This window comes from Scatophagus argus, chromosome 7, assembly GCF_020382885.2.
Source record: "Scatophagus argus isolate fScaArg1 chromosome 7, fScaArg1.pri, whole genome shotgun sequence".
In the NCBI taxonomy this organism is placed as follows: Eukaryota; Metazoa; Chordata; class Actinopteri; family Scatophagidae; genus Scatophagus; species Scatophagus argus.
The window spans coordinates 17,628,899-17,653,869 of record NC_058499.1 but is presented as its reverse complement, the minus strand read 5'-3'; the positions used below and the strand labels follow the sequence as shown (position 1 = coordinate 17,653,869).

General features: G+C 42.7%; 2 protein-coding genes across 3 annotated transcripts in view; both read left to right on the top strand.

The window, feature by feature from the left end:
* The window catches only part of abcc8 (ATP-binding cassette, sub-family C (CFTR/MRP), member 8), a 52,423-nt gene extending 30,262 nt beyond the window's left edge, over positions 1–22,161 (top strand). Inside the window, exons 18-39 of one of the 2 annotated variants that reach the window (XM_046394677.1) lie at positions 2,088–2,120; positions 3,849–3,887; positions 4,306–4,404; positions 6,296–6,380; positions 6,730–6,810; positions 7,365–7,502; positions 7,824–7,949; positions 8,198–8,294; positions 9,798–10,045; positions 12,930–13,096; positions 13,686–13,913; positions 14,748–14,840; positions 15,415–15,517; positions 15,914–16,027; positions 16,958–17,078; positions 17,410–17,540; positions 17,624–17,702; positions 17,846–17,954; positions 18,427–18,530; positions 20,333–20,466; positions 21,189–21,251; positions 21,856–22,161. In XM_046394677.1, the coding sequence (XP_046250633.1) occupies positions 2,088–2,120; positions 3,849–3,887; positions 4,306–4,404; positions 6,296–6,380; positions 6,730–6,810; positions 7,365–7,502; positions 7,824–7,949; positions 8,198–8,294; positions 9,798–10,045; positions 12,930–13,096; positions 13,686–13,913; positions 14,748–14,840; positions 15,415–15,517; positions 15,914–16,027; positions 16,958–17,078; positions 17,410–17,540; positions 17,624–17,702; positions 17,846–17,954; positions 18,427–18,530; positions 20,333–20,466; positions 21,189–21,251; positions 21,856–21,993 (2,530 nt within the window). In that variant the 3' untranslated portion in view covers positions 21,994–22,161. The remainder of the gene's footprint in view (positions 1–2,087; positions 2,121–3,848; positions 3,888–4,305; positions 4,405–6,295; positions 6,381–6,729; positions 6,811–7,364; positions 7,503–7,823; positions 7,950–8,197; positions 8,295–9,797; positions 10,046–12,929; positions 13,097–13,685; positions 13,914–14,747; positions 14,841–15,414; positions 15,518–15,913; positions 16,028–16,957; positions 17,079–17,409; positions 17,541–17,623; positions 17,703–17,845; positions 17,955–18,426; positions 18,531–20,332; positions 20,467–21,188; positions 21,252–21,855) is intronic. The other variant, XM_046394676.1, reaches the window with a different exon arrangement.
* A 604-nt stretch (positions 22,162–22,765) lies between these two features.
* On the top strand, positions 22,766–24,970 carry kcnj11 (potassium inwardly rectifying channel subfamily J member 11). The gene has a single exon (XM_046394678.1). The coding sequence runs from the start codon at positions 23,253–23,255 to the stop codon at positions 24,408–24,410; it is 1,158 nt and encodes a 385-aa protein (XP_046250634.1). The 5' UTR covers positions 22,766–23,252; the 3' UTR covers positions 24,411–24,970.
* Position 24,971: the final 1 nt, after the last annotated feature.

Genomic DNA, 24,971 nt, shown 5'->3' with positions numbered 1-24,971 from the left:
CGGAGGTCAAGAAAAATATTCATGATGAATATTGAAAAATATGTATGTTGTCCTGGTCAAACTCTCGTGATAAAGACAGATATACTTTTAGTATGTATTTGCTGTGTTAGTAGCTTGCTTTTAATAAATGTTTAGTTTTTGATTAAATTAAACCTGTTTGTGGGTCAAATTATAGGTCATCTTGGGGGGGTTGCATCAGTGCAGGGTGTGACATGTTTGCACTGTATTTCACAAACACAACCTGTAATTTCCACCACCACCACTCCTGTTCTTCATGCACCTGCTCCCTCAGGCCCTTGTTGCCCCCCTCTTCTCTCCCACTCCAAATATAACACAGAGCAGGGAGCGTCTGGGATTTCTCTGCAGTTAAAGTGGATGACTATTTGTATCTTGACCTCAGTGTTGAGACAGAGCAGTGCAAGCTCGATATCTTTTGTGCAGTAAGGTCCACAGTTTCCAAACTGGGCAGCCTAGCCAGTTGGATCTCGAGGTCGTGACCCCAAGCGATATCATCTGAAGTAATGAACTGGTGCACAACAAGTGACTGACCATCATTTCACCCTCGAGGATGAAAAGACCAGAACATGAAAATGAGTGAAGACCTTCTTTACAAGAATAAAATGAATGTTTGTTGACAAATAGGAAGGCATTATGGGTCATTACCAGGCGTGGTCACCACAGTGAACATGCTCCATTTCTCCCCCTCACAATTAGGACAATTAAAGTTTGATGGTGGATGTTTAGGTTAATTGAGGACAGTTAGAGCTGGAAGTTCCTCAGTTTGGCTTTGATGATTAAATTTTAATTTCTTGCTACTGATAGAAGCAGTCCTATACGACCGCCCCATGAATCCTCCTCTAGCACGACCTTGAGTACTTTAAGGTGTTGATTGACTTGAAGGTCAGACAGCCCTCAGCGGTTCAGTCAGAGACAAAAGCTGGAAGTCATCAGCTGAGCCATGATTACCCTGTCTTTATATTGGCTCCAGGAGAAAGACAATCAGCCGACCATTCAGGCTTCAGTGTCTTTCAAGTGTCATTAGGTGATGAGGTTATTTTCTCAAGGGGTATTTTCATTGTGTGTTGTTAGAAACTGCTGAAGGAAATCTCCATCTCCCTTCAAAGAGAATTGATTTGATATTTGGTATGTTGATTTTTGTGTTCACTTCAGAGCATGTGTCCTGCAGTTGCTATGATTTGAAAAAAATCAAATCAAAAGTAATATTCTTTTGAACAATGTCTTTTGAGTAACATTTAATATTGTGATGTAATTTGATGTCTAATGTCTTTCCTACAGCGCAGGAAATATTTTTGCAATTTATTTTATAAATACAAATATGATTTCTTTATATATTCATAATCAGATTTGTATTTATAATCACATTTATAAATACAAATATTATTATTAATATATAGAGAAATAAACAATTAAAATAAATACATCTACAGCTAAATACAAAAATGTACATTGTGTTTACATGTGTCTCCACTGCTGTTGTGTATAAGTCTTTGGTTCAGTTTTTACACCTCCAGAATCAAGTTGCTGACAGTATTCACTTTACTGTCTTTTCCTTATTTTACACCTGCAGCATCAGTGGTGTTTACATGTATGTATGTGGTATGTGAGAGCTTCTTGAATGTCAGTCAGCTGCTCACTTCAACAGCTGTGGTCTCTGCTGAAATGGCTGCCATTTTTAATTCCACTACAGCAAACAGCTGTCGCTCTCCGGTTGCCGTCACACGTGGTCAGAGTCACCTTCTGAGGGCGGCTGAGTGTCAACTTGTCAAACCTAAAAATACATCACAGTGTTTATTGAGCATGTGCAAAGCCCCAAACAGCCAATCAGACCTTAATGAATTTTAGAGTTAGGAGACTGATGTGAATGGTTTGTGTGTGAGGGTGAGGTATTTCATTATTGTTAGTTTGTGAGTTTGTGTGATTTTTACAGTCTTTTCAAGTGTAAATATCCAGACTTATATATATGTATATTTCACCGTGTTTTTACTGTGACTTTGCAAGTTTTGTTGTGGAAGAATTGCAGAATTGTTACATACACTTTCAATAATATAGTTTTTTGATCTTTGCAGCCTGCCAAACCTGGACTCTGAGGGAGATGAAAGGTGAGTGCTCAGAGTATTTGGGGGGGGTGGCAAGCAGCACCAGGATTGTGCAGGACATGCATGAAGATTTGACATTAACCTCCTGGAGACAAATGACATTAAAAACACATTTTTAAAGTGCAAGCATATTGTCAGGCATACGCTACTTTTGAGAGGGAGCAAAGACATTTGATTCAGCTGTTGCACATAAACGACTACAAATCAGCATCTGGTGACAGTTCATAATTGTCACTGCCTAAGCTAAGGGTTAAGCTAAGGCAAATAGAACACTGTGGATCATATCCTCAACTGGCCACATCACTCATATTTTTTTCACACTGGAATTATGCAGAAGCACACACACACACACACACACACACACAGGCATCCATGTTGCTCCGAGTTTGGCAGCAGCATATCAGACTTGCATTTGAGGGTTGGTGTGTTGTCAGTGTCTTTGTCTAACCAGACACTGACAGAATAAGAAATGCTTCTGTGTGTCTATTGATAGCAAAATGTTTTTAGGCTGTGAGTGTCCGCATAGGCAACAACTGCCTGGAGGATAACAGTATGAGACATCACTTATTTTTATTTTCATGGAGCACATGAACATAGTGAACACAGACAAGTTGCTCTGCAAACTTATGTCAATTTAAGATTCATTTAATAAAACTCACACCATAGTCATGTTATCTTTTAAGATTTTTTATTATTATTAATTTTTGCACTGACGTCATTTCAGAGCTCAGATTGTACAGCCGCACTTCCAATAAAGTACAAACAAAGTGGTGAAGCTCGGCCCATCCCTGCTTGTGAACGACTGAGCCTTTGGAGGATGCTCCTTTTATACCCAGTCATGATCCTATCACCTGTTACCAATGAACCTGTTTACCTGTGGAACATTCCAAACAGTGGTTTGAAACGGGTTGCTGGCATCAAATTCAAAATAAGCATATATTTGTTGTTAAATATCAAAGTAATGTGTAGATAAAGAAATATACAGAGCACATGCCCCAATGAACACAGTTCTGTAGAGTAAGGAGTAATTCTAAAAAAGCCAAAACCAGTAGATGTCATGAAAATGCGATTGTAATCTAGAGACAAATACTCAGCTTGTGGGCAGTTTTTCTGTTGATTTGTGTATTTACTGATGTAGTAATTATGTCTCGAGGTGACTCAAAGTTTAAACTTTTTTTACCTCCTGACTCTTTGCTCTAGCAAGAAAAGGTCTGCTGAAAAAAATTTGTCTCCTTTTATGACTCATGAAATGAGAAAAAAAAAATGCCATTCCTGCCAGACATGCAGATGAACAAGATATTGGTCGAACAGCCACAAGCCTTGTGTTGACATACTAATCTCATCCCAAGGAATCAGATCCTCTGAGAACTGAATGCGTCAGAGGCCGATCGGGCTGAAGCTGATTTCCATATCAGCAAATTACAGGAAGAATAACTGGGAGAGAGGCGGGTGTGGGCATTATTTTTAGGAAGGATAGGATCACAGCTAATGATAGATGTGTTCATGTAGGGCAGTGAACAGCCTGTTTATGTTTGTGCTGCTGAGCAGTGACATGATTGCCATAGTGAGGAAAGGGCAGATGGGTTAGTGAGTGTGTTTGTTTTTTGTTAATCATTACAGGAATAAGGTGGAGTTAGTGATTGTCCTGTCAATAATCTGATAGTCTGTTTATTTCAGATGCAACAGTAGTGCTTATCTAATGTTGGTCTCTGTGTGATATTTTCTCTGCAGTCCCACAGACAGAGATGGTGGAGGCGACGGAGACATCAGGTGAGCTCTCTCTCTCTCTCTCTCTCTCTCTCTCTCTCTCTCTCTCTCTCTCTCTCTCTCTCTCACATACACACACACACACACACACACACACACATACTAAATAGCAGGAGGTCTCCAAGGAGATGTGCATCACTGTTATCAGCAGAGCAGAACAGCAGATCTCATGTTTATCTAAAAATTCGGGATATTCCCTCCCTCAGCTGACATATTGTCTTTGCGCATGTGCTATAGTCTTTAATGGAGTTTTATTTTTATGACTCACATTCTGAGGCTGAGGAATCCCTGTGGTCCAGAGGTTAAACAGTTTCTTAACCTTAACACGTGTGTGAAACAAAAGACTCATAAACAAGTGAACGTGGAGAGCAGATCCTTGCTTGTGTTTACACTACTGCTTCTGTTTTAAAACCTCTGGTAGGAAGAGAGGCGCTGTGGCCTACGCTTCCCAGAAGCCCTGGCTGTTGAATGCCTCAGTGGTGGAGAACATCACCTTCGAGATGCCCATGATCAAACCAAGGTGAGACCTCATACCAGCACTCAGCAATTTGAAATCTGACGGCATGATGGTTGCATCTGTTGAGGTTGAAAAGGTCCCTGGCTGATTGAAACGGGGGCAGTTGCAGATGGAAATTGTTAGACGACGAGGACACCACAACCAGAAATACATTGTATTCTATATGAACACACACAAATGAGCAAAGAGCCATTGAAGGACAGGGCAGAAATGGCAGCAAACAGACCTTTCAGCAAAATGTTTTCCTTGATGCTAAAGAAGTTTCTTGATGCCATACGGCAGGTGAAACTGCTTTAGAATGAGTCAGTGGGAGTCCATTCAGTCTACCCTTGTTGATACAGTATAAAAATTAGAGCCACCTCTATACAGTTTAACAACACCACAAACAACAACATCAAAAAAGCTGAATCACATCAGGGCTGTTGCCTTCAACTGCATTAGTTTTGCTTGATGTAACTAATAAATGGACAACTTAGTGGATCATTAGTCAAGAATGCATTCAAAACATGCTATTATTTTAATCTTTACAGCTTTCTCTTGATTTTTGTCGTTGTGCTCCACATCTAACAAAACTTTCCTGAATTGCATTAGTGATCAGTGTGTGTAAGATGTCCTCCCTGGTGGACTCGAGGCAATCAGGTCCATTGTGACACCAGCAATTACAATAAAACTGGCTGCTGGAAGCCATCCTCTGTTCACATGACATTCAGAGTTGTTAATTATAACGGAGTAATCAACGTCTTGTCAGGCAAAGCTGTATAGCCAAAACACAGACAATAACCGTCCTGTTCCCTGAGGACACTTGAGTAAATTGGATGTGTTGATGCCTGATTAAGTCAACAGTGTGACTCCAGTAAGGCAAAATAAATAAATATATAAATAAAAATACAGATAAACGGTTTTGACACCTCAAGTGAGGATTTGTCTTGGCTGAGGGTGTGTGGTTTCTCGTTTGTCCTACAGAGAGGCCTACCGTTCATACTGAAAACACACGCATTCTAAGTTATTGGCACTTAAACACAATCACACACACTCGCAATTTTCATCCTCACAACAAATGGCCTTTCTGAAAGGTCAGCTGCTTTGATTTATGGCTGTTGCTGGGCTGCTGCTCTTTGGCTCTAATGGACTGTTTTTTATATATAAAATACATCTAATGGAGTGCTGTGGTTTGTTGCTGTGGAGATGTTCTATAAAAAGGTATGTGTGGCCACCCTGCAGTGCCAGTCTCCTTGGCCTTTCTCTTTACACCTTTCTGTCTCTCCTAAAGGCTAACTTACCCCCCCCCCCCCCCAAAAAAAAAAGAATAAATATGATAATAAAATATAATAAAAAATAAACAAATAAGTAAATATTAAAATATTTTCGATTCTGTTTTCTGTTGTCATGCAAAAAGCATGAAAACAACTCTTAAATATATTTACATTTGTCTGCTGAAGACCAGACATTCAAAACCCTGATGTTTCACAGAACCTTAACATTGTGTGTGGATATTATGTCGGGAAATTTGAGCCAAATACAGACTTTGCTTGTCATTTTGCTTTGCACAATACGCAGACATGGGCGCTATTTTTAGTCTTGTTAATCTATCAAACTCTCTTGTTAGTCTTTTTTCTGTTTCCCTCTGTTGTACAAACGGAACTGATCAAGCACTCAGGACAAAAATCATTCAAATTCAAGCACAAAGGCCGCTGAAACTCTTTTCGTTTTCAGTGTTCATAGTTGGGTTCAGAGACATTTATAGTTTGTGTGTACGTATACAGCATTCAAATGAGTAATATCTAGATAATTAGCCACAGTGTCAATAACAAGCAGGCCTGCATCTTTCCCCTGGCTAATATTAGTAGCTGTTCTGTGTTCTCATCTGACTTCCGTCTCTGCTTGTGTCCTCCAGGTACAAAGCTGTCGTCGAGGCTTGTTCTCTGCAGCCTGACATCGACATCCTTCCACAGGGGGACCAGACAGAGATCGGGGAGCGGGTCAGTATCACAGTAAAAATTACTGCTTCCTTTGAATTCCTCTGTGGTCTTGTTATTTTTCAGACGTGGCCGTAGCTCCCACCGTGGCTCACTGTATTCCAGGATCATTACTGTGCAGCGAGAGCTTGATGTTTGTGTGAGGAGCTGGGCTGACCTTGTTCAGACAGAGCACTGTCATGTTGGATTTCTTCATGCCCCAGTAATGCAGGAAATAAACCGTGATCTCATTTCCTACTCTTGGGACGAGTGCCACAGGCATTTGTCTATGTAATTATGTTGTTCATTCCTTTTTGTAGTAAAACCTCGCAGTAAAGTGTTTGGTCACATATTTTCCTGTCCGCTGATGCAGGGTATCAACCTGTCAGGTGGACAGAAACAGCGTATCAGCGTCGCCAGAGCCTTGTACCAGAAGACCAACTTGGTCTTTCTGGTGAGTACACACACACACACACCCTTCTTCAGTCAAAACAATGTTTTTAGTTGCTGGCTTGAACCTTAAGTCAGCCTTGTTAGCAGACAGTCAGAATTCACAGTGAAAGAGTGTTTCTATTTTTGATGCCTTCCTACATGACTAAAATAGCAACACACTCTCTTAAGCTCAGCCTCTGGGGCTGAGAAGCTAAATGCAACTTTCAACTGACAATATGACTCCAGTTTCTAATGGATTTTACTGCTTCTCAACTATGATAGGTAAACAGGTAAACAGGTTCATTGGTAACAGGTGATAAGATCATGATTGAGAATGAAAGCCTCCTTGAAAAATTCAGTCAAGTGAAGATGGGGGGAGGTTCACCACTTTGTGAAAAACAGTCAAACAGTTTAAGAACGAATCAGAGTTTGAACTTTCCAGTCAAGGTGTGGTGACAGATGTGTATGGTTTGCTGAATTTGTTAGACTACTGTCAGTAAAATCATAACCTTTTCCCTTTTCCAACACTTTCTCCCCCCATTGCAGTTTTTCTGAATGTGTTTGTGTATTTCGTAGGACGACCCATTCTCTGCCTTAGACATCCATCTGAGTGACCATCTGATGCAAGATGGCATCCTCAAGCTCCTCAGAGAGGAGAAGAGGACTGTGGTGTTGGTCACACACAAACTTCAGTATCTGCTACATGCAGACTGGGTAAGACCAGACCTGTGTGTGTGTGTGTGTGTGTGTGTTTGAGAGAGAGAGAGCAGAGAGACAGAAACAGATATTTGAAACTATTATCCTGACCAAATGGATCAGCAGTATTGTTACAGACGCTTTTAATAGCCACAGTAATTGATTATATTTCCCATTTGTGATGCTGTTATATTATTCACAATGCAAACATTATTATTGTTTAACTTTATCTCGGAAAGATCCCAGAACACATAAAGATTGATTTCTATGGTTGGATAACACTGCATTTCTTCTTTTTAATTGTGCGCGCGCGTGTGTGTGTGTGTGTGTGTATTTCAGATCATTGCCATGAAAGATGGCACCATCCAGACTGAAGGGACTCTGAAGGACATCCAGAACTCTGAGCCTGAACTCTTTGAGCAGTGGAAAATCCTGATGCACAGACAGGACCAGGAGTTTGAGAAGGTGATTAATGACTGCATGTTCAAAGTGCTAATGAATCCTTTTTTTTAATCTTTGAGTTATAGATTTAGGAGAGGGGCGAACAATTCAGTGCTGCTTTGGAATGAAAGTTTGATTACCTTGAAGTTTACATTTTGTCTCAGCAGATTGTAGTCTTTAATATTCTGGGGCGAATGAGATGTTTATCTTTGCCTCTCCTCCTCCTCCTCCTCCTCCTCCTCCTCCTCCTCCTTCTCCTCCTCCTCCTCCAGGAGACGGTGGCAGCGAGTATGACAGACCTGGAAAGGAAAAACCTGCGGAGGGCCATGTACTCCAGAGAGGCTATCAGGACTGAGGAGGATGAGGAAGGTGAGAGGTCACAGGACATAAGCATGATGACAATAAACAACACGTGCCATTGACTGATGTGTTTGTGTGTGTACGCTGGTGACAATAAGAGAATAATTTCCCTTTTGCTGTTGTGTGTATTTGCTGAGGAGCAGCACCCACCACAATGAAGCTTAAGTTATTAAGCTAGGATTATGTATTAATCCTAACCTGTCCTGTAATGTTAGTAAAGATCCGAATCACTGTAGATTCTTGATATTATTCATGTCCCTTTCTCTTTATTTAGTCTATAGTGTCTGTGTGAAGAAAACACGACAGGGGGGTAAAAGGTTCTTCAGACCATTTTGTTCTCACTGCGTCCGATGTCTTGTTTTCTCTTTTGACTTTCTCAGCCACCAGATATGATAGCAACTTCTCTCTAGTGGCCTCCTACTGCGGCCAAACGCTGAATCTGATCCTTTATCTGTGTGTGTGTGTGTGTGGCTGCTGTTGAATGTGTGGCTGTAGTGGAAGGTGCTAAGATACAGTGGCTGTACTCTTTATCTGTGTTCTGTGTTGTCTCCCGTGTGCTGATGGCACCCCTGCGTGGACTTGCGTGATGGCTCCAGGTGCTGCTCTCTTGTTCGATCAAGCAGGTGTGCCCAGAAAGCATGAACTGAAAAAACAAAACAAAACAAAAAAAACAACTTTGTGGCATTGTGACAGTGCAAGCAAACTGCAGCTGTGTCAGCTTCTCCCATCATGTTAGAGTGTCACCGTCCATTTAGTCTTTTCTTTTTCTCACAAACATTTGTCGCTCGTGCTCCTCAAAACCTACTTAATGCCAGCATGATTGTGCAGTATATGATGGCATCAGTAGTGAGTTTAGCCCTGCCAATCATTATCTTCCTTCTTTTCCTGCTCTGCTCCCTCCGGCCTCCTCCCTCCAGTCTCCATCCTGTCTGAGCCTCCCAGACTCCCACATGCAGCCTCATGCTCCAAAGCATGCCACATGATGTGATGTGATGGATTTACATCAGCAGTAGGGAGGAGGTGGGAGGTCATTAGCATTATAGCTCCTCAACCCCAGTCAATGTGTCCTGGCTCCCCTGTTTGCCCTTGAAAAGCACGCCATTCATGGGAATGAGCACCTGCCTGGTGTGGAATAACATGAATAGAGACACTGTAGCAGCCTGTAGCATCATTTCACTGTGGGTTCTCCTCTACTTTGGCCCTGTTTCTCTATTATTTTGTCTCTTCTCTCCTGCAAAAAAAAGAACAAAATCTGAGAAACATGTCAGAAAAAGAAGCACAGAGAGTAAACCAGGGTAATGAAATATCTTTACGGAGGGTAGGAGGAGTAACATCAGAAATGTCAGAGAACGAGCGAGTCACAGCAGAGAAGATCACAGTTAAATACAGAGAGCTTTAATGTCAAGTTTAAAAAAAAGCTGTAAGGACACGGTCTTTTCCAACTCGGCTTGGTCCATTCTAAGCTAAACCAAGACACTTTAACGTTTTAACCCCTCTCTGTCTTGATCCCAGAGGAATCTGTGGAGAGTGATGATGACGACAACCTGTCGCAGGTAATGCGTCAGCGTGCCACCATCCCCTGGCGCTCCTGTGGCACTTACCTGTCCTCCGCCGGGCTCCTCCTGCTCACGCTGCTCCTCCTGTCGCAGCTCCTCAAACACTCCCTCATGGTCACCATCGACTACTGGCTGGCACACTGGACGTCACATGTCATCACGGCCAAGATCGAAGCCATAGCTCGAAACTGTACAGTCGTTCAGGTGAGATATTTGTTGTTGTCAAAACGCTTTTTGTTTCCAGGTTGATCAACGGTGTTTAGGTCATTCGCAGCTTTTCAGTAAGGATTCACTGCTTTCTATTTCTGTTTGCTCATTGCCAATCTGGGGGTCAAGACCCAGTTGTTGGACCAACAGATAAATCTGACAGATTCACAAGAAAAAAATTCTTATTTCCAACAGGTTTTCTTGTTAAATATTTGATCATTTCATATCTTTGGATATGGAAAATGTATTCAAATGAGATGAATTAATAAGCTTGGAGGTCAAAACTACTGACACTTTGATGCATGATTCATGATATCTCTGTGGACTTCGGGAAATTATCACAAGTTCTGGGATTCGATAGATGAAGCATTGATTGATAAATCTCACAATCTGCAAGTTAACCAGTAAAGAAAGTAGTTAGTTGCAGCCTGTTTTTAAAGAAAAGCTCATGAGTTCATTGCATTTTGTTTTCTTGAGATTAGGCCAGAGTGAAATTACATAACAGTTTCCTCACTGATTATCCTGTGAATCTCAGTAAAGCGGTGCTGACCTGAAACACAAACACAGACGCTGCCAGCTCCAGATGGAGTGTTAGCTAACGCACCAGAAGCCACTGCAGCTCAGACTCATCTGCATGTAAGAGACACAAAGATGCACTGATGGAGTCTGTGCGTCAAAAGAAAAAGCAGTTTATTACAGGATGTTTATTGTAAATAAGAGCATGTAGGAAAATTTAAGTGCTGCTGGGAGATGCGAGGATTCATGTAATTCACGTGGATTGGTCAAAATGAAATCATGTATATGAATGATGTCTGAGCCTTTCAATCATCAAGTGGAAAATGAAGCCTCATCCTGATTTAGAGGTGTGTGAGTGTGCATGAGGGAAAGACAGCTTGTCACCTGCATAAATGTCCTTAAAGAAGTATTCACTTTTAAGCTCGTCTCTTTCAGCTTCAAGTAGTCTATAACTGACACACACGCTCATATGCACAGAAACAAATACACACACACATTGATTGAAAGCAGAGAGTTGCACACACATGCTCAGAAACACAATATAAATACGAAGCTTAAGCTGCATTGTTCACACGTCGGGGTCCACAGCAGCTGTCAACAGGTTATCGTGTTCCAGGTCCTGTGAAACAGCCCTCTTATTAATAGCTACGTACTTTAAGATGTGTGTGCGCATATGGCTTTGTTTTGCTTGCGTGTGTGTGTCCTGTGAACTGAAATGCCGGGCAGAGTTGCACACAGTCACGTAGAGGCCAGTGGCAGAGTCAGCTGGATTTTCGGGAACAGCAGGTTAAAATGTCAAACACACACACAGTGCACTTGTCTCTTCTTCACTCTGAGTTTCTCTCTCTCTCTCTCTCTCACACACACACACACACACACACACACTCACTAAATGTACAGTTAAGTGCTGATAGTTTGTCGCTTGAATGCCGAGGACATCATGTTTGGCCGAGCTTCAAGCGTGTATTTGCCAGGTTTATCTAATCTCCGCTGTGCTGTAGACTAGTCCACATGGGGACTCTCAGAGGCATAAGACTGACACTTCACCTGACTGCCAAGCTCCTGTCTGACAGGAACAAGCTTTAAAACTTAATATTCACTCCACTGTAAAGACAGTTACAGTTGAGCAATAATCTGCCCAGTTTCTGCCTTTTATGTCTCTGGAGGGACAAAGCTGAAGCTGCTGCAGCCACAAAGGGGACTCCAACCGGATGTCCATGCGCTTAGAATGTGACGTCACCAAAGTCCCCATTGGTGTAATGGTCAGGTGTCCCAATACTTTTGTCTATATCATATACGTTAACATACTTAATTGAAGGAGCGCATTGAATCAAACACAATCCACCTTTAGCCCAGTCTTACTAATGTTAACAGGCTACTATGTAGCTGTCCAGTGCATTAAATACAGTGTATGAATGTATGAGACTTATTAGACATTTTGTGAGTGATTGTAGTCTTGAGTTTTAAATGTCGGCGGTGACATGACATATTTAGCGAGAATTTGAACTCTTCCTCATTCATTTCTTTTAATATTTTAAACTCATGAAAAGGAAAATTCACTATGCAGTCATACATTTTATAATGCGCAACGTTGATGATATTAATGACATTTACTTTTGATTGATGTGCTTGCTGTGATTGCTTTGCTTTAATGTCACAAATCTGAAATGAAATGCTTCATAGTAAAAAAAAAATTGATATGCTTCATATTAGTCAAACAACTCCAGTGTCAGTGTAATATGTGGCGTCCGGACGAGTTCTCTGTGGTTCTTAATCACTGAACATTGTGTGTCTCAGGTTCTGTCACGGGGGTTGTGATCTCTGTGTCGAGAACGCTCCGGTTTGTTCCAGTGCATCACATGAACATGAGTCATACTGCCAAAGTAAAATGCACATCATGCTGAAATAAATCATAAATTAAAACTTGACTTCAAAATTCAAAATGAAGTGAATTCTCTTATATTTTAATGTGATATAGTTTTAATTTGATGTAGTATATATAATATGTCTTTTACATGGGGAAATAGGATTTTGTGAATACTTACAAATATTTAAAAAAGCTTGAGACAGAGTTATTTAAAGCCTAAAAAGATATAGGAGTTAAGCTGAGGAGAAAATGGAGAAATTTTGAGCATCTTCTTTTTTGTTCAGATCAGCTTTTAAAGCTTAACTGGCTTTTGTCACATTAGAGAGTTAATTTTTTTTTTTTTACCAGCCCCAGAATTTAATTACAGCACAAGCAAACTGAGTGACAGGAACATCCTGCTTCCCGCTCACCTTGCCCAACACGCACACACACACACACACACACACACACACACCCTGCAGTCATGTCTTAAATGACTCTCTCCCTCTTTCTCTGCAGGACTGTGGCTTCAGTCACTCGTGGTATCTGTCAGTGTTCAGCGTGCTGTGCTGCCTGGGCATCGTCCTGTGTCTGGCCACCTCTGTGGCTGTGGAGTGGACCGGCCTTAAAGTGGCCAAGGAGCTCCACCACAACCTGCTCAACAACATCATACTGGCCCCCATGAGGTACGACGCTCAGTGAGTGTGTGTATGTGTATGTGTGTGTGTGCTTGTGTGTGATGCAGCTCTGCCTCATGATATGCGACAGACAGCCAGATGTGTACTCTCGTCATGCCTGTGTTTGTGTCTGCTAAAGCACATCATTTAAAAGAGGAAACACAGTTAAAAGCGTCTTTTCTCGCCCCATTACTCAGAACACCATCTGCTGTCCCTTACACAAAACCTGGGAGACATCACTTACATGAAATTGCTCACATGCACACAACACACCTGCATGTACTGTATACACACTCACATACACACCTGAATAAAAAGATATTGCACACATATTATTGTCAGCATGTGGGAATTACTTAAATATAATTTGGATTTATTATATTTTTGGGAACAATATAATCTGGAACAGTATTTGATTATTAAAGTAAACTTGACTCCTGAGGGTAAATTAATATTGAAGCAGCAAATTAAAGGGTACTAACCAAGAAAAATAAGGATTCAAGGATTCAAGGATTCAATAGTGTATTGCAGAAGATTTGATGGTCAGAATGGGCACCACAGAGCTGAACCTGATTCTTTTCTGTTTTCATGAATTCAGGCTGTTTGAGACGACTCCCCTCGGCAGCATCCTCAACAGGTTTTCCACCGACACAAACACAATCGACCAGCACATCCCCACCACCCTGGAGTGCCTTTCCCGCTCCACCCTGCTGTGCGTCTCCGCCCTGGGCGTCATTTCCTATGTGACCCCCATCTTCCTCATCGCCCTCCTGCCGCTGGCCATCGCCTGCTACTTCATCCAGAAGTACTTCCGGGTGGCCTCCAGGTGAGAGAGACAGGACGGAGGGACGGATGTTGTTGTATGTTGTTAACATCAGCTGTAGCTTCCACAGAGGACATCAGAAGTTCTCATCTTCAGTGTTGTTTCGGGGATGTTTGGGGTTTTTTTTTACAACCTGATGAGGCTTTAATGGCTGATTTATGACTCAGCATATTTGAATTTGACTTTTTCTGACCCAAAATTTTCACTAACATTTCAAAAACATAAGAGGTCTTATATATTGGTCCACTTCCTGGGATTGTGGAGAAGGCTTTGAAATGGCGTTTAGATCGCTAAGTGCACATTGACAAAAGTATAGTTGTTAAACAGTTAAATAAATGTAAGGTGAAAGCTGAGACAGAGCACCCCATCAGAGGTCATGTATTTCCCTTAAGTGATGGACGTTTTCAGTGATTTCTCTGAATGAAATTAGACTTATTTTGTCAAAATTAAAGATGTTATAAACCAGGATATGAGACTTGTCCTTTCTCCCCTGGTTTCATCAGTGCTCTGACGCTTGTTTCTCTCACTCTGCTCTTCTCTGAGGTTGTCCTACTGTTCAGTCAGAAACATGTGATGTAGCTGATATTTTCTCTGTGGGTTTTCACGTTTTTCAGCTACACACGAGTGAGGAAAGAAATATTATAGTATAAAAGAGTGCATCTCAACATGTTTCTTTCATATGACACAAGTTTAAATTGTTAGAGTCTAATCTTGTGGTGTTTTTTTAGATCGTACTGTCCTCATTCCTTCAACCTGACGACTTTTGATATGAATCAAACTTGTTGTAGTAAACAGTTGTAATTGCCCTCTTTGCTGTGTCCTCTGTCTTCTGGTCAGGGACCTGCAGCAGTTGGAGGACAGCACTCAACTCCCTCTACTCTCCCACTTCTCAGAAACAGTGGAAGGTCTCACCACCATAAGGGCCCTCAGGTAATTATTACCAACAGACTGCTGTCTTAACCGAATGGGTATGTATATTATATATATTGGCAGAGGACTGATGCACGACATTGTTTCAGAGGAATATAAACTCTCTAAGTCCTCCTCCACTCAAACACCCACGTGTTAGCTTCACGTCATGTTACTTCACTACATCACAATTAGTGTGGAGCCCAATAGCAGCCCAGGAAGCAACTTACACAGTTGTTGAAACATGTTGAAACCTTTGGTCCACATGTGCCGAGAAATGACTCTTTAGTGAAACATCAGTGGATGTCTTGTGTCCCGCATTTAGTATGATTTTTTCATTGAGAGAGAAGGAGTAGATGTAACTGAAGAGGTCAATGAACTGTTTTTATGGGAAGATCATAACATAACACAACAGACATTTTGACAGAGTCTGTATACTGTGTTCAATGCCCTGGGTTGCAGTAGTTTGCTTTTGATGCAGTGCTGGAGATGCAGTAATACTGTGTTATTGTTTTAGAGAAAATGGCAGCAGGCATGTGGACTCTGAGGACACAGAGGCACAAATAAAAAGAGACGTGTCTTTTTCCATTGGCAGGTACGAGCCCCGGTTCAGACAGAGGTTACTGCAGTTCACCGATGCCAACAACATCGCCTCTCTGTTCCTCACAGCAGCCAACCGTTGGCTGGAGGTCCGCATGGTAATGATGCTTCACTGTTCACCCATTTAAAATTCAGCTCAGTCCTGCTCCCTGTTTAGCAGACAACAGCTGGTCCACATTTTTGTTGATATTGATTGATAACTGCTCCCTCTGTTGGGATACTGAAAAACTGAATTTTTCATCATCTTTTTACCGTGGCATCCATGTTCATGTGATGATCAATGGATCGACTGCATTCTGCAGACAGCTCATGTTTCACAGCAGCAGAGGACAAAACGGTCACATGTCCACACGTGCAGAAGACAAACACTTTTTGTCAACATTTCCGTGTTTGTCATGTGTGATGACAATCACCTGATCTGTCATAATTGATCTGGTTTTGTTTTACTGACCTTTTTGAATTATTCAGTGATGCATTATCGTGTCTCTCTGCAGGAATACATTGGAGCCTGTGTGGTGCTGGTGGCAGCTGTAGCCTCCATCACTAACTCTCTCTACAACCAGCTGTCCCCTGGTCTGGTGGGGTTGGGACTGACATATGCACTCATGGTGAGACTGTGTGTGTGTGTGTGTGTTTTATTCTTTGTTTACCTGCACTCTTTCAGGACATAACAAGTGGTTTTTGCGTGTTTTACCGGCAAATTGCTCATATTTGATATAATTGCCAAACTTGCCCGATTTAGAATGAAGTGTTTATTTGGCTCACAGTATACTCACAGTATAGTACTATGAGTGACCTGACTATGAGTGTACTCATAGTACAGCTATGTAACCTTTTCTTGTGTTCAGATTCATAAAGAGAGCAAATGGATGCATGATCAGTGGCTCATTTGCATTTTCTCTCTGTTTCTTTTCTTGCCACAGAAAACACAATAACTTCTAAATACTTCAAAATGTAAAACTTAAATGACAATCTGTGTAAAGGAATCTGACTCATTAACAACAAAGTGTTTTGTCTTCCCCTCACAGTTCCTTACACCTCTTCAGTCATAGTTCAAGATATTTTGTATAATTTAGTTTGTATAATGTGTTTCTCTTCTGTTTTCAAAACCATGTGTTTCCAAATGTGGTAATCTTGAAAATATTCAGATTAGTTGAACAACTAAATATTCTGAAAATTGCACTTGACCTTATGTTACATGAAGCGTTTGAAAATCCAGTGGACCATCAGAACAAAATTGTCACAAAGCAGAAGACTGAGCTCGTTTTCTTCAAATTAGAAAAAAAAACCAAAACAAAACTATTGAATCTTTTAGGCCCTGCAAAGCAACAACAGTGTGCAGTCAGCATCCAGAATTATTTATAATTCTGGAAATTTGAGTTCATCTTCGTCACCAACATTGAATCATTAACTTATGTATGAGAGGCCTCACTACATTGAAACATGCTGTGTGTGTGACTACTGGGACATTTACCCAACTTGTCTCTACTTCTCCTCCTCCTCCTCCTCCGCCTCCTCCTTCTCCCTCCATGTATCAGGTATCCAACTACATGAACTGGATGGTGCGTAACCTGGCAGACATGGAAGTACAGCTCGGCTCAGTCAAGAGGATTAACAGCCTGCTCAAAACTGAACCAGAGAATTACGAGGGGCTGCTCTGTGAGTGCAGCGACACGTCAGACTTCCATCTTAAATTAAATGTGTCTGCACCAGTTCAACATAGCTGCTAAAAATCAACCCTGCTTTCTTGTACGAGGCTGAAGGTTTTAGGATTTCTTCCACAGAGTGAACTCTTAAGTTAGACTACTTTTACTGTCATATGTTTCCTTTCAGTCAGAATATGCACCGGGTGGCCAAGGATTTAGGCATAATCTTAAACTAGCTCCACTCATAACAAATTTAGAGAGAACAATTATAAATCATTATATTGATTGAGCAGCTACTGCGGTTAGACTCTAGTTTTATTTAATATTTCTGTTTTTTGTCTCAGCTGTGTCCCAGGTCCCTGACGGTTGGCCTCGACAGGGAGAGATCAAGATCCAGAATCTGAGCGTCCGATATGACGCCACGCTGAAGCCCGTGCTCAAAAATGTCAACGCTCACATCAGCCCCGGGCAGAAGGTAACCAAACTGTGTGGAAACAAAATGCAAATGCCTGAAAATGTGGTGAATTCATAATTTGAATGTAGATGACATGTTTTCAGGTGGGGATCTGTGGCAGGACCGGCAGCGGCAAATCCTCCTTCTCCTTGGCCTTCTTCCGCATGGTGGACATGTTTGAGGGTGCAGTGAAAACATCAACTCTTAAATTTAACTCATCAATGTGACATGACTTTAGATACTATGAGGAGGTCTCTACATGCAGCGCTAACAGGAAAAGGCTTTGTCCATTGATGAGTTCTGACATTTTTTTGTTCCTTTCACAGGGAGGATCGTGATTGATGACATCGACATCGCCAAGCTGCCTCTGCAGACCCTCCGGTCTCGTTTGTCCATCATCCTCCAAGACCCCGTCCTGTTCAGCGGCACCATCAGGTAAGATGAGCGTCACTCGGTTAGGTTTGGTCATGCTGATTCTGACTGAAATAGTTCCAGCAGAGGGAAAAAAACACAAAACATTTCACATAACAGGAGCAGTGGGTAAACTGTGACACACTCAGAAGACAGGAGCTCAGCGTTTGTATTTTTGATCTGAAAACTCCACTCCAGAGGTTTATTTTTAGACATCAGCTGCACTGACCATAAAAGCTTAGTCGTGTTGGAGAGGAACAGAGAAGAAGAAAACTAATGAAGCTGCGTGATGCCATCAGACTGCAGTTCAGTCAAATCACGTAAACGTATATTTTAATGTAAAGGGTACTGACATATTTGGTGCTTCGGCACTGACCTCATCTTTTACTTTAATGTCAGCGTTGAATGAGGGGAAGGGGTTAAATCATGGAGCTAACAAAGTCCCTGCAGAAGTGGGTTAATATACGCATTTCTGTCTGTGTGTGTGTGTGTGTAGGTTCAACCTGGACCCAGAGATGAAGGCTACAGATGAGATGCTCTGGGAAGCTCTGGACATTGCTCAGCTGAAGCCTGTTGTTAAATCCCTTCCAGGAGGGCTGGGTGAGAAATATATTGTGTGTGTGTGTGTGTGTGTGTGACTGACATGTCAGTAGCTCTTCTTTCTCCCTCGTTAGCCAGAATGGCAGCACAGTTTCTCAGTCCACCATTTTGGTCACAGACTGAAATATCTCAGTAACTATTGGATGGACTGCTACAAATTATTATTATTCTACAGACACTCAAAGCCTCCTCAGTATCAGTTGTAATAACTGTGATAATCCTCTGCATTGTAATGTGGCTAATTACATTCAGGTCAGCTGTACTGTATGTTTAAGCCAGTTAGCACATAAATAAGAGAAATTAATAAATAAATTAACATTTGTAATATGTTTTATATGTTTGAAAGCCATGTCCAAAATAGCCGTACATTCTGTCATTGTCTTACTTCTGGATAGAATTAGAAAATTAATTATTTAGCTTTTGATGGGACACCGCTGGATCTCCTCAAAGACCCCTGTGAGTCCCTGGACCCCACTTTGAGAACCACTGCTTTAGCACATATTGTATATAAGTTAACTGTGTGACGATAATCTATACAATAATTCACACGTGATTGTCACGTCTGTCGACTGCTCTCATGTCTCCATACGAAGATCAGGCTGCTGGATCAGAATACATGAGCATGAATTTTTTACCTCCCTGTCCGAGCTGTGTCGTGTGTGTGTGGCTGCCCGTCCTGCCCAGTTTACAGGCACATTATTCTTAGCTCATGTCAGGCTGTGGTTCTGAAACAGGAGACCTGAGTGCTGCAGACTACAGCAGTGTCAGAGTCAGATCAGATATTAGCTGAGAGCCGTGTGCCTCTTCAGCAGACTTCTCATACATGCATGAAGAATGTGTCCGTCTGCAGGGGGACTCCTCTCTTACTCGAGCTCCTGTTGGTTCTCTACACCATCACACACTCAGTACTGTTGGAATAACAGACTATTCCTGCTTCAGAAACCTGCTTTCACTGGTCTTGTGTGACACTGACAAATGTGTGTGTGTGTGTGTGTGTGTGTGTTACAAACTGCTTTAATTTAAGTTCATGGGAGCCAAATGTTCAATAAGATATTGATCTGTAACCCAGGGGTTAATGGTTAATGGATAATTAATTTTGCCTTTTGATTTAGTTAAGTGTCAGTGTTGAGTTCAACAGGAGGCAAATACAAAATCACATTAAAGAATATTATAGATAATATATTTCTGGGTGTTCTATTGGCCAGTTGGTCACCTGCTGTACTATAATGCCAAAAGTGAGAAAAAAATCATTTCTTTCTTTTATTTGTTTGTTTTGCAGACAGCTACATTATTGAAATTGTTACGATTGTGAACCCAACCACCTTCCAACCCCCCCCCCCAAAAACAAATCATTTTTAAAAGCATCATGGATGACAAGAAATAGTTTAACATGCATGTGATCCTGTTTATTTTGATAAAACCAGGCTTTGAATTCCTGCAGATAAACCATCACCAAGTTTGATTTATGCACCATCAAATCCCACATCAGCTTTCTGTTTCAGAATGAATGCACCAAAAAGCCAGACACACGTGACCAAAAGGAAAATCAGTTTTGTAAACCACTTGTGCAATGACTGATGGACCACTGGAGAGCAGTTCAGGTTTTCAAGCGTCGCCATTCATAACAGCGAGATGTGAATGGAAAGTCAATAACATATTGATCTGTAAGCCAAGATTTACAGCTAATTAACTCTGTCCTCTCATTTAGCTGAAAGCAGCAGTGTAGTGCCTGTGCAGTGTCATGCATCTGTGCATCTGGATATGAAAACACGAAGGTTTACATGCATTTTGTCCCCCCTCAGATGCTACAGTGACGGAGGGAGGAGAAAACTTCAGCCAGGGTCAGAGACAGCTGTTCTGTCTGGCCAGAGCCTTTGTCAGGAAGAGCAGCATCCTCATCATGGATGAAGCCACGGCGTCCATAGACATGGCAACGGTCAGTGTGTGTGTATGTGTGTGTGTGTGTGAGAACACAAAATGTAAGGAGGCAGAGGAGCATATAGTGGAAATTATCAGAAAAGGGAAAGATGAAAGTAGGCAAGACAGCGAAGACATTCATAAAGAGACTGAACCTTTTGGAAATCAGGGTTGTAGAATTGAAGGGTTAAACATTACGCATAACTAATCATAAGTGAAAACATTAGCATTCACTAACGTAGATGCAGATGTTGTTTATAGTCTGTTAATCTGTCATTATGATAGCGACAGCACCTTGTAATCATGTTAGTACCCTCAACTGATGTGTTATGATAGAAGAGGAGGATTAAACAGAAAGCTGGAGCCGAAGGATGCGTGCATGAGGCAGAAAGAGAAAGAACTAAATGGAAGCAAAATACTCAGAGCAGTAAGAGCCTGAGGGGAGTCAGCAAATGGTCGCCTCTTACTGAAGACCCTCTCCTGAATGACTGGTCACAAAGAGCGGCATCTCGAGCCTGCAGTAACGCGGCTGCACTGCCCTCGAGGAAACACAGCTAAGCATTTAATCAGGGTGAGGAACAAGAGAGGTGACAGTTGAAAAAATAAGCTCTCAGTAAGTTTGTTTGTTCTTTTGTACCAGCGTGAGAGCTCGTATCCGTTCTTTATTTTTTCTCCTTTATTCTCAGTCAGCATGAAAGTCACTTTGTCGTGGTCACCTTCCTCTGCCCTCTTCCCTCACAGGAGAGCATCCTGCAGAAAGTGGTGATGACTGCTTTTGCTGACCGAACAGTAGTTACTATAGCAGTGAGTATGTCTCCCATATTGCCTGCCCCCCCACCAACAGTGCTGACCTTTGTCCTGCACTGCTGATGCAAATGTAGTAAATGAATGCCCAACTGCACACAAATGCAGCACGGACAAAGAACTATTGCTGCAGATTGTGCTGAAAAAAGACAGAAAAGAAGGAAGATGGAAATCAGAGCTGCTCCCACACATCCAGGACAAATTTGCCTAAGGATTCTTGGGGCTGTTTCATGATAAAGTAATTGAAGCGATCATCCGTGAATGTTGCAATATCATAACTCTTCGCTTTAGATGTTTCACATGAACTAATAAAGAAAAAAGAAAGGCAACCGCAGTCCTTCAAAAGGTTAGTGTAAGCTCTGGTATTTACAAAGGAGGAACATTTTCCTGAACCACAAACTCTAATTTCATCTCCTATTCTAACCTCTCAGCCTGTTTAATCACATGCACTGTAGTGTTCCTATTCATTCAAAATGACTGAACAGATGTACAGTATCACATCTGTCTGAATTCGTGTCAGGTGCAGGGTGGAGCAGCTCTCTCCCTGATGTCTTTGTGTGCTGTTCAGTGTAGTAATTTGGTTTTCTTCTCCTTCACTGCACAGCATCGCGTCCACACCATCCTGAATGCCGACCTGGTGATTGTGATGAAGCGGGGGATCATCCTGGAGTACGACAGACCTGAGGCCCTGCTGGACAAGGAGGACAGCGTCTTCACCTCCTTTGTGCGAGCAGACAAGTAGCACAAAAAGGGAGAGGGAGAGAGACAGGAAGCATTAAAGACATTCAAAGTGCAATTGTCCCATGGAATATATTCATTTTATTTTTTAATCATGTTGTATTATATTTGTACATAAAAAGTTAATTCTTTGTTAATAAAACATAAATTATCATTTAAATGTTTTTTGTTGGGGTTCTTTCGGACTGGGATTCAGACTAAAGTGTCAGACGAGTTTTTGTGCTTGTGTGAGACATTCTGGCCTGTGGAAAACAGATGAGTCATCAGTGGATAGCAGGTTTAAAATGACCTGACACCGAGCTGAGGAATACACCATCCTGTCCATCCGCCAAGACAAGGCCAAGAGCCAGAAACACAGCATAGTGATCATCTTCAAATACTCAGGGGTGTCAGAGCGGGATGAGAGGCTGCCCCTGCTGCAACCAGGAATGTCATCTGAGATTACAGAGTCGGATGCCAGAGAGGTCTGTATAATAAAGTCCTCACATGGGCGATATGAAAAAGGGAAGGAGCCTGGCAGAACAAAATGAACAGGATTTAAACCCCTTGGCTGGGTACTAGGACTGGATCTGGTCCTTGTGGCTGAAAAGACCACTTTCTATTCATTTAAAGCCAAGTTTCCATCAGACAGCCTGAGGGTAGTTTCCTGTGGAGTGCCCTATGTTTAAGCCACTATATGTTACATTATGAGCTGCACAACGGCGCGGTTTTCAATGCCTCATGCTTTCTCATTGAAAAGCACTGGAAGGGCACCACAGAGGTGGTAGAGGGAGGGACTGCCTCTCCACCTCACCGCGTCTCCATCTCGCGTTACCGAGCTGTAGTGAAGTGGGGGAGTCAGCGCAGACCCAACTGCGCCGCTACAAGCTGCCTTCTCATCCAAACGCGATAAAACTCAGCTCAGAAGCCCACTCTGCTCCTGCATCAACACTTTACATGAAGGTGTTCTAACCCGAGGTCGCGCTGTGTGGGACGGGGTGCTATGGCACAGCTATGGCCGGTCGGTCGGTATCGTGAGTGACGGCGGCAGCTGCGGAGATGGAAGAAGATTCTTCTCACGGGAGTTCGCGTTTGCGAAGCGCCTGATCTGGAGGCAACGTGAGGAGCGCACATACCTCCAGAAAACGGGCGACAACAAGACGGTCCTTCCCGCGGCTGGCCGCTCACCGACTGGTAAGAAAAGGCGCCGGGAAAGAGGAAAATACATCATCTTCAGCCTGCCTCCGGATCCAAAAGACTGCGGGTCCATAGTATGGGAGCGCTATGTTGTCCAGAAAAGGACTCATTCCTGAGGATTACTTGCTGACACGTTTGGCTGAGGATGTCCAGCAGCCCAAGTTCAAGGCGAAACCGAGGAAAGCTCGTTTCGTCGCCAAGAACGGCACGTGCAATGTGGCGCACACCAACATCCGAGAGCAGGGCCGATTCCTGCAGGACGTCTTCACAACGCTCGTTGATTTAAAATGGCTCCACACGCTCATCATTTTCACCATGTCCTTTCTGTGCAGCTGGCTCCTTTTCGGGATGATCTGGTGGCTCGTTGCCTTTGGGCACGGCGACCTGGACCAGAGAGAAGAAGACTTTGTCCCGTGCGTATCGGAGATTCACTCCTTCTCGTCCGCTTTCCTCTTCTCCATAGAGGTCCAGGTGACCATTGGCTTCGGGGGCAGGATGATCACAGAGGAGTGCGTCTCCGCCATCATCATCCTGATCGTGCAGAACATCGTCGGACTGGTCATTAATGCCATCATGCTCGGCTGCATCTTTATGAAAACTGCGCAGGCCAACCGGCGCGCAGAGACGCTCATTTTCAGCAAGCACGCTGTCATCTCGATCCGAAACAACAAGCTGTGCTTCATGGTCCGCATCGGGGACCTGAGGAAAAGCATGATCATCAGCGCCACCGTGCGGATGCAGGTGGTGAGAAGAACCACCACGGAGGAGGGCGAAGTGGTGCCTCTGGACCAGATCGACATCCACATGGATAACCCGGTGGGCACCAACGGCGTCTTCCTGGTGTCCCCACTCATCATCAGCCACGTGATCGACAAGGACAGCCCCCTGTATCAGCTGTCCGCCTCTGACCTGCAGCATGAGGACATCGAGGTGATCGTGGTGCTGGAAGGGGTGGTGGAGACCACGGGCATCACTACGCAGGCCAGAACCTCCTACGTGTCAGAGGAGATCCTGTGGGGACAGCGCTTCGTGCCCACAGTGTCCGAGGAGGACGGCATGTATGCGGTGGACTATTCCAAGTTCGGCAACACTGTGAAGGTCCCCACACCTTGCTGCAGTGCCAAGCAACTGGACCAGGCAGGTGGCATCGCTCGGTTTAAACTAGAAGAGGGCGTCACCTTGCGGTCGTCTGTGAGAAGGCGGCGGGGCACCACGATGGTCCGCAGGTCCAAGATGGAGAGCTAGTGAAGGCATGATCCTTGTAACAGCATTTTATATGAAAAGTAATTATTGAAGTTTGAGGACATGATTCACCACGTCTCTATGCAGTGAATTGTAGGCTCACCTCTGCAAGCTTCTTACTCAGGGTCAGTGTGAAAATGCATTAAGACTGAATGCACTGAGGAACGTGAGATGCGACTGAGATACAAGAATGAACCGAAAGTCCAGTTTGAATGTTTTCTTTTTTTTTTTATTTAATTAAGAGTGACTGCATGTATCTTAAAGCAATAAAGGAGAATGATTCATGTGAATACATGTGTTGTAGAGAGGCCAAAATCTGTTATTTAAAAAGGACACTATTTACTATCGCACTTCCGTAGAGACTCACGAGTATCCTGACTGATGCTGGAGGCTTGGAGGCAGATATCGATATCGGAAACTTTTAAAAATGCTCTTGTGGTTTGGCTGATTAACATTCTTGGCAAGGTTCACTTCAATTTAGTTACTCAAGAATGGAAACTAAGGTTTGTACTGTGCTCATGTGTACTTTTCCTTGCTCTCTCTGCTGGACAAGGTGAAATAGCA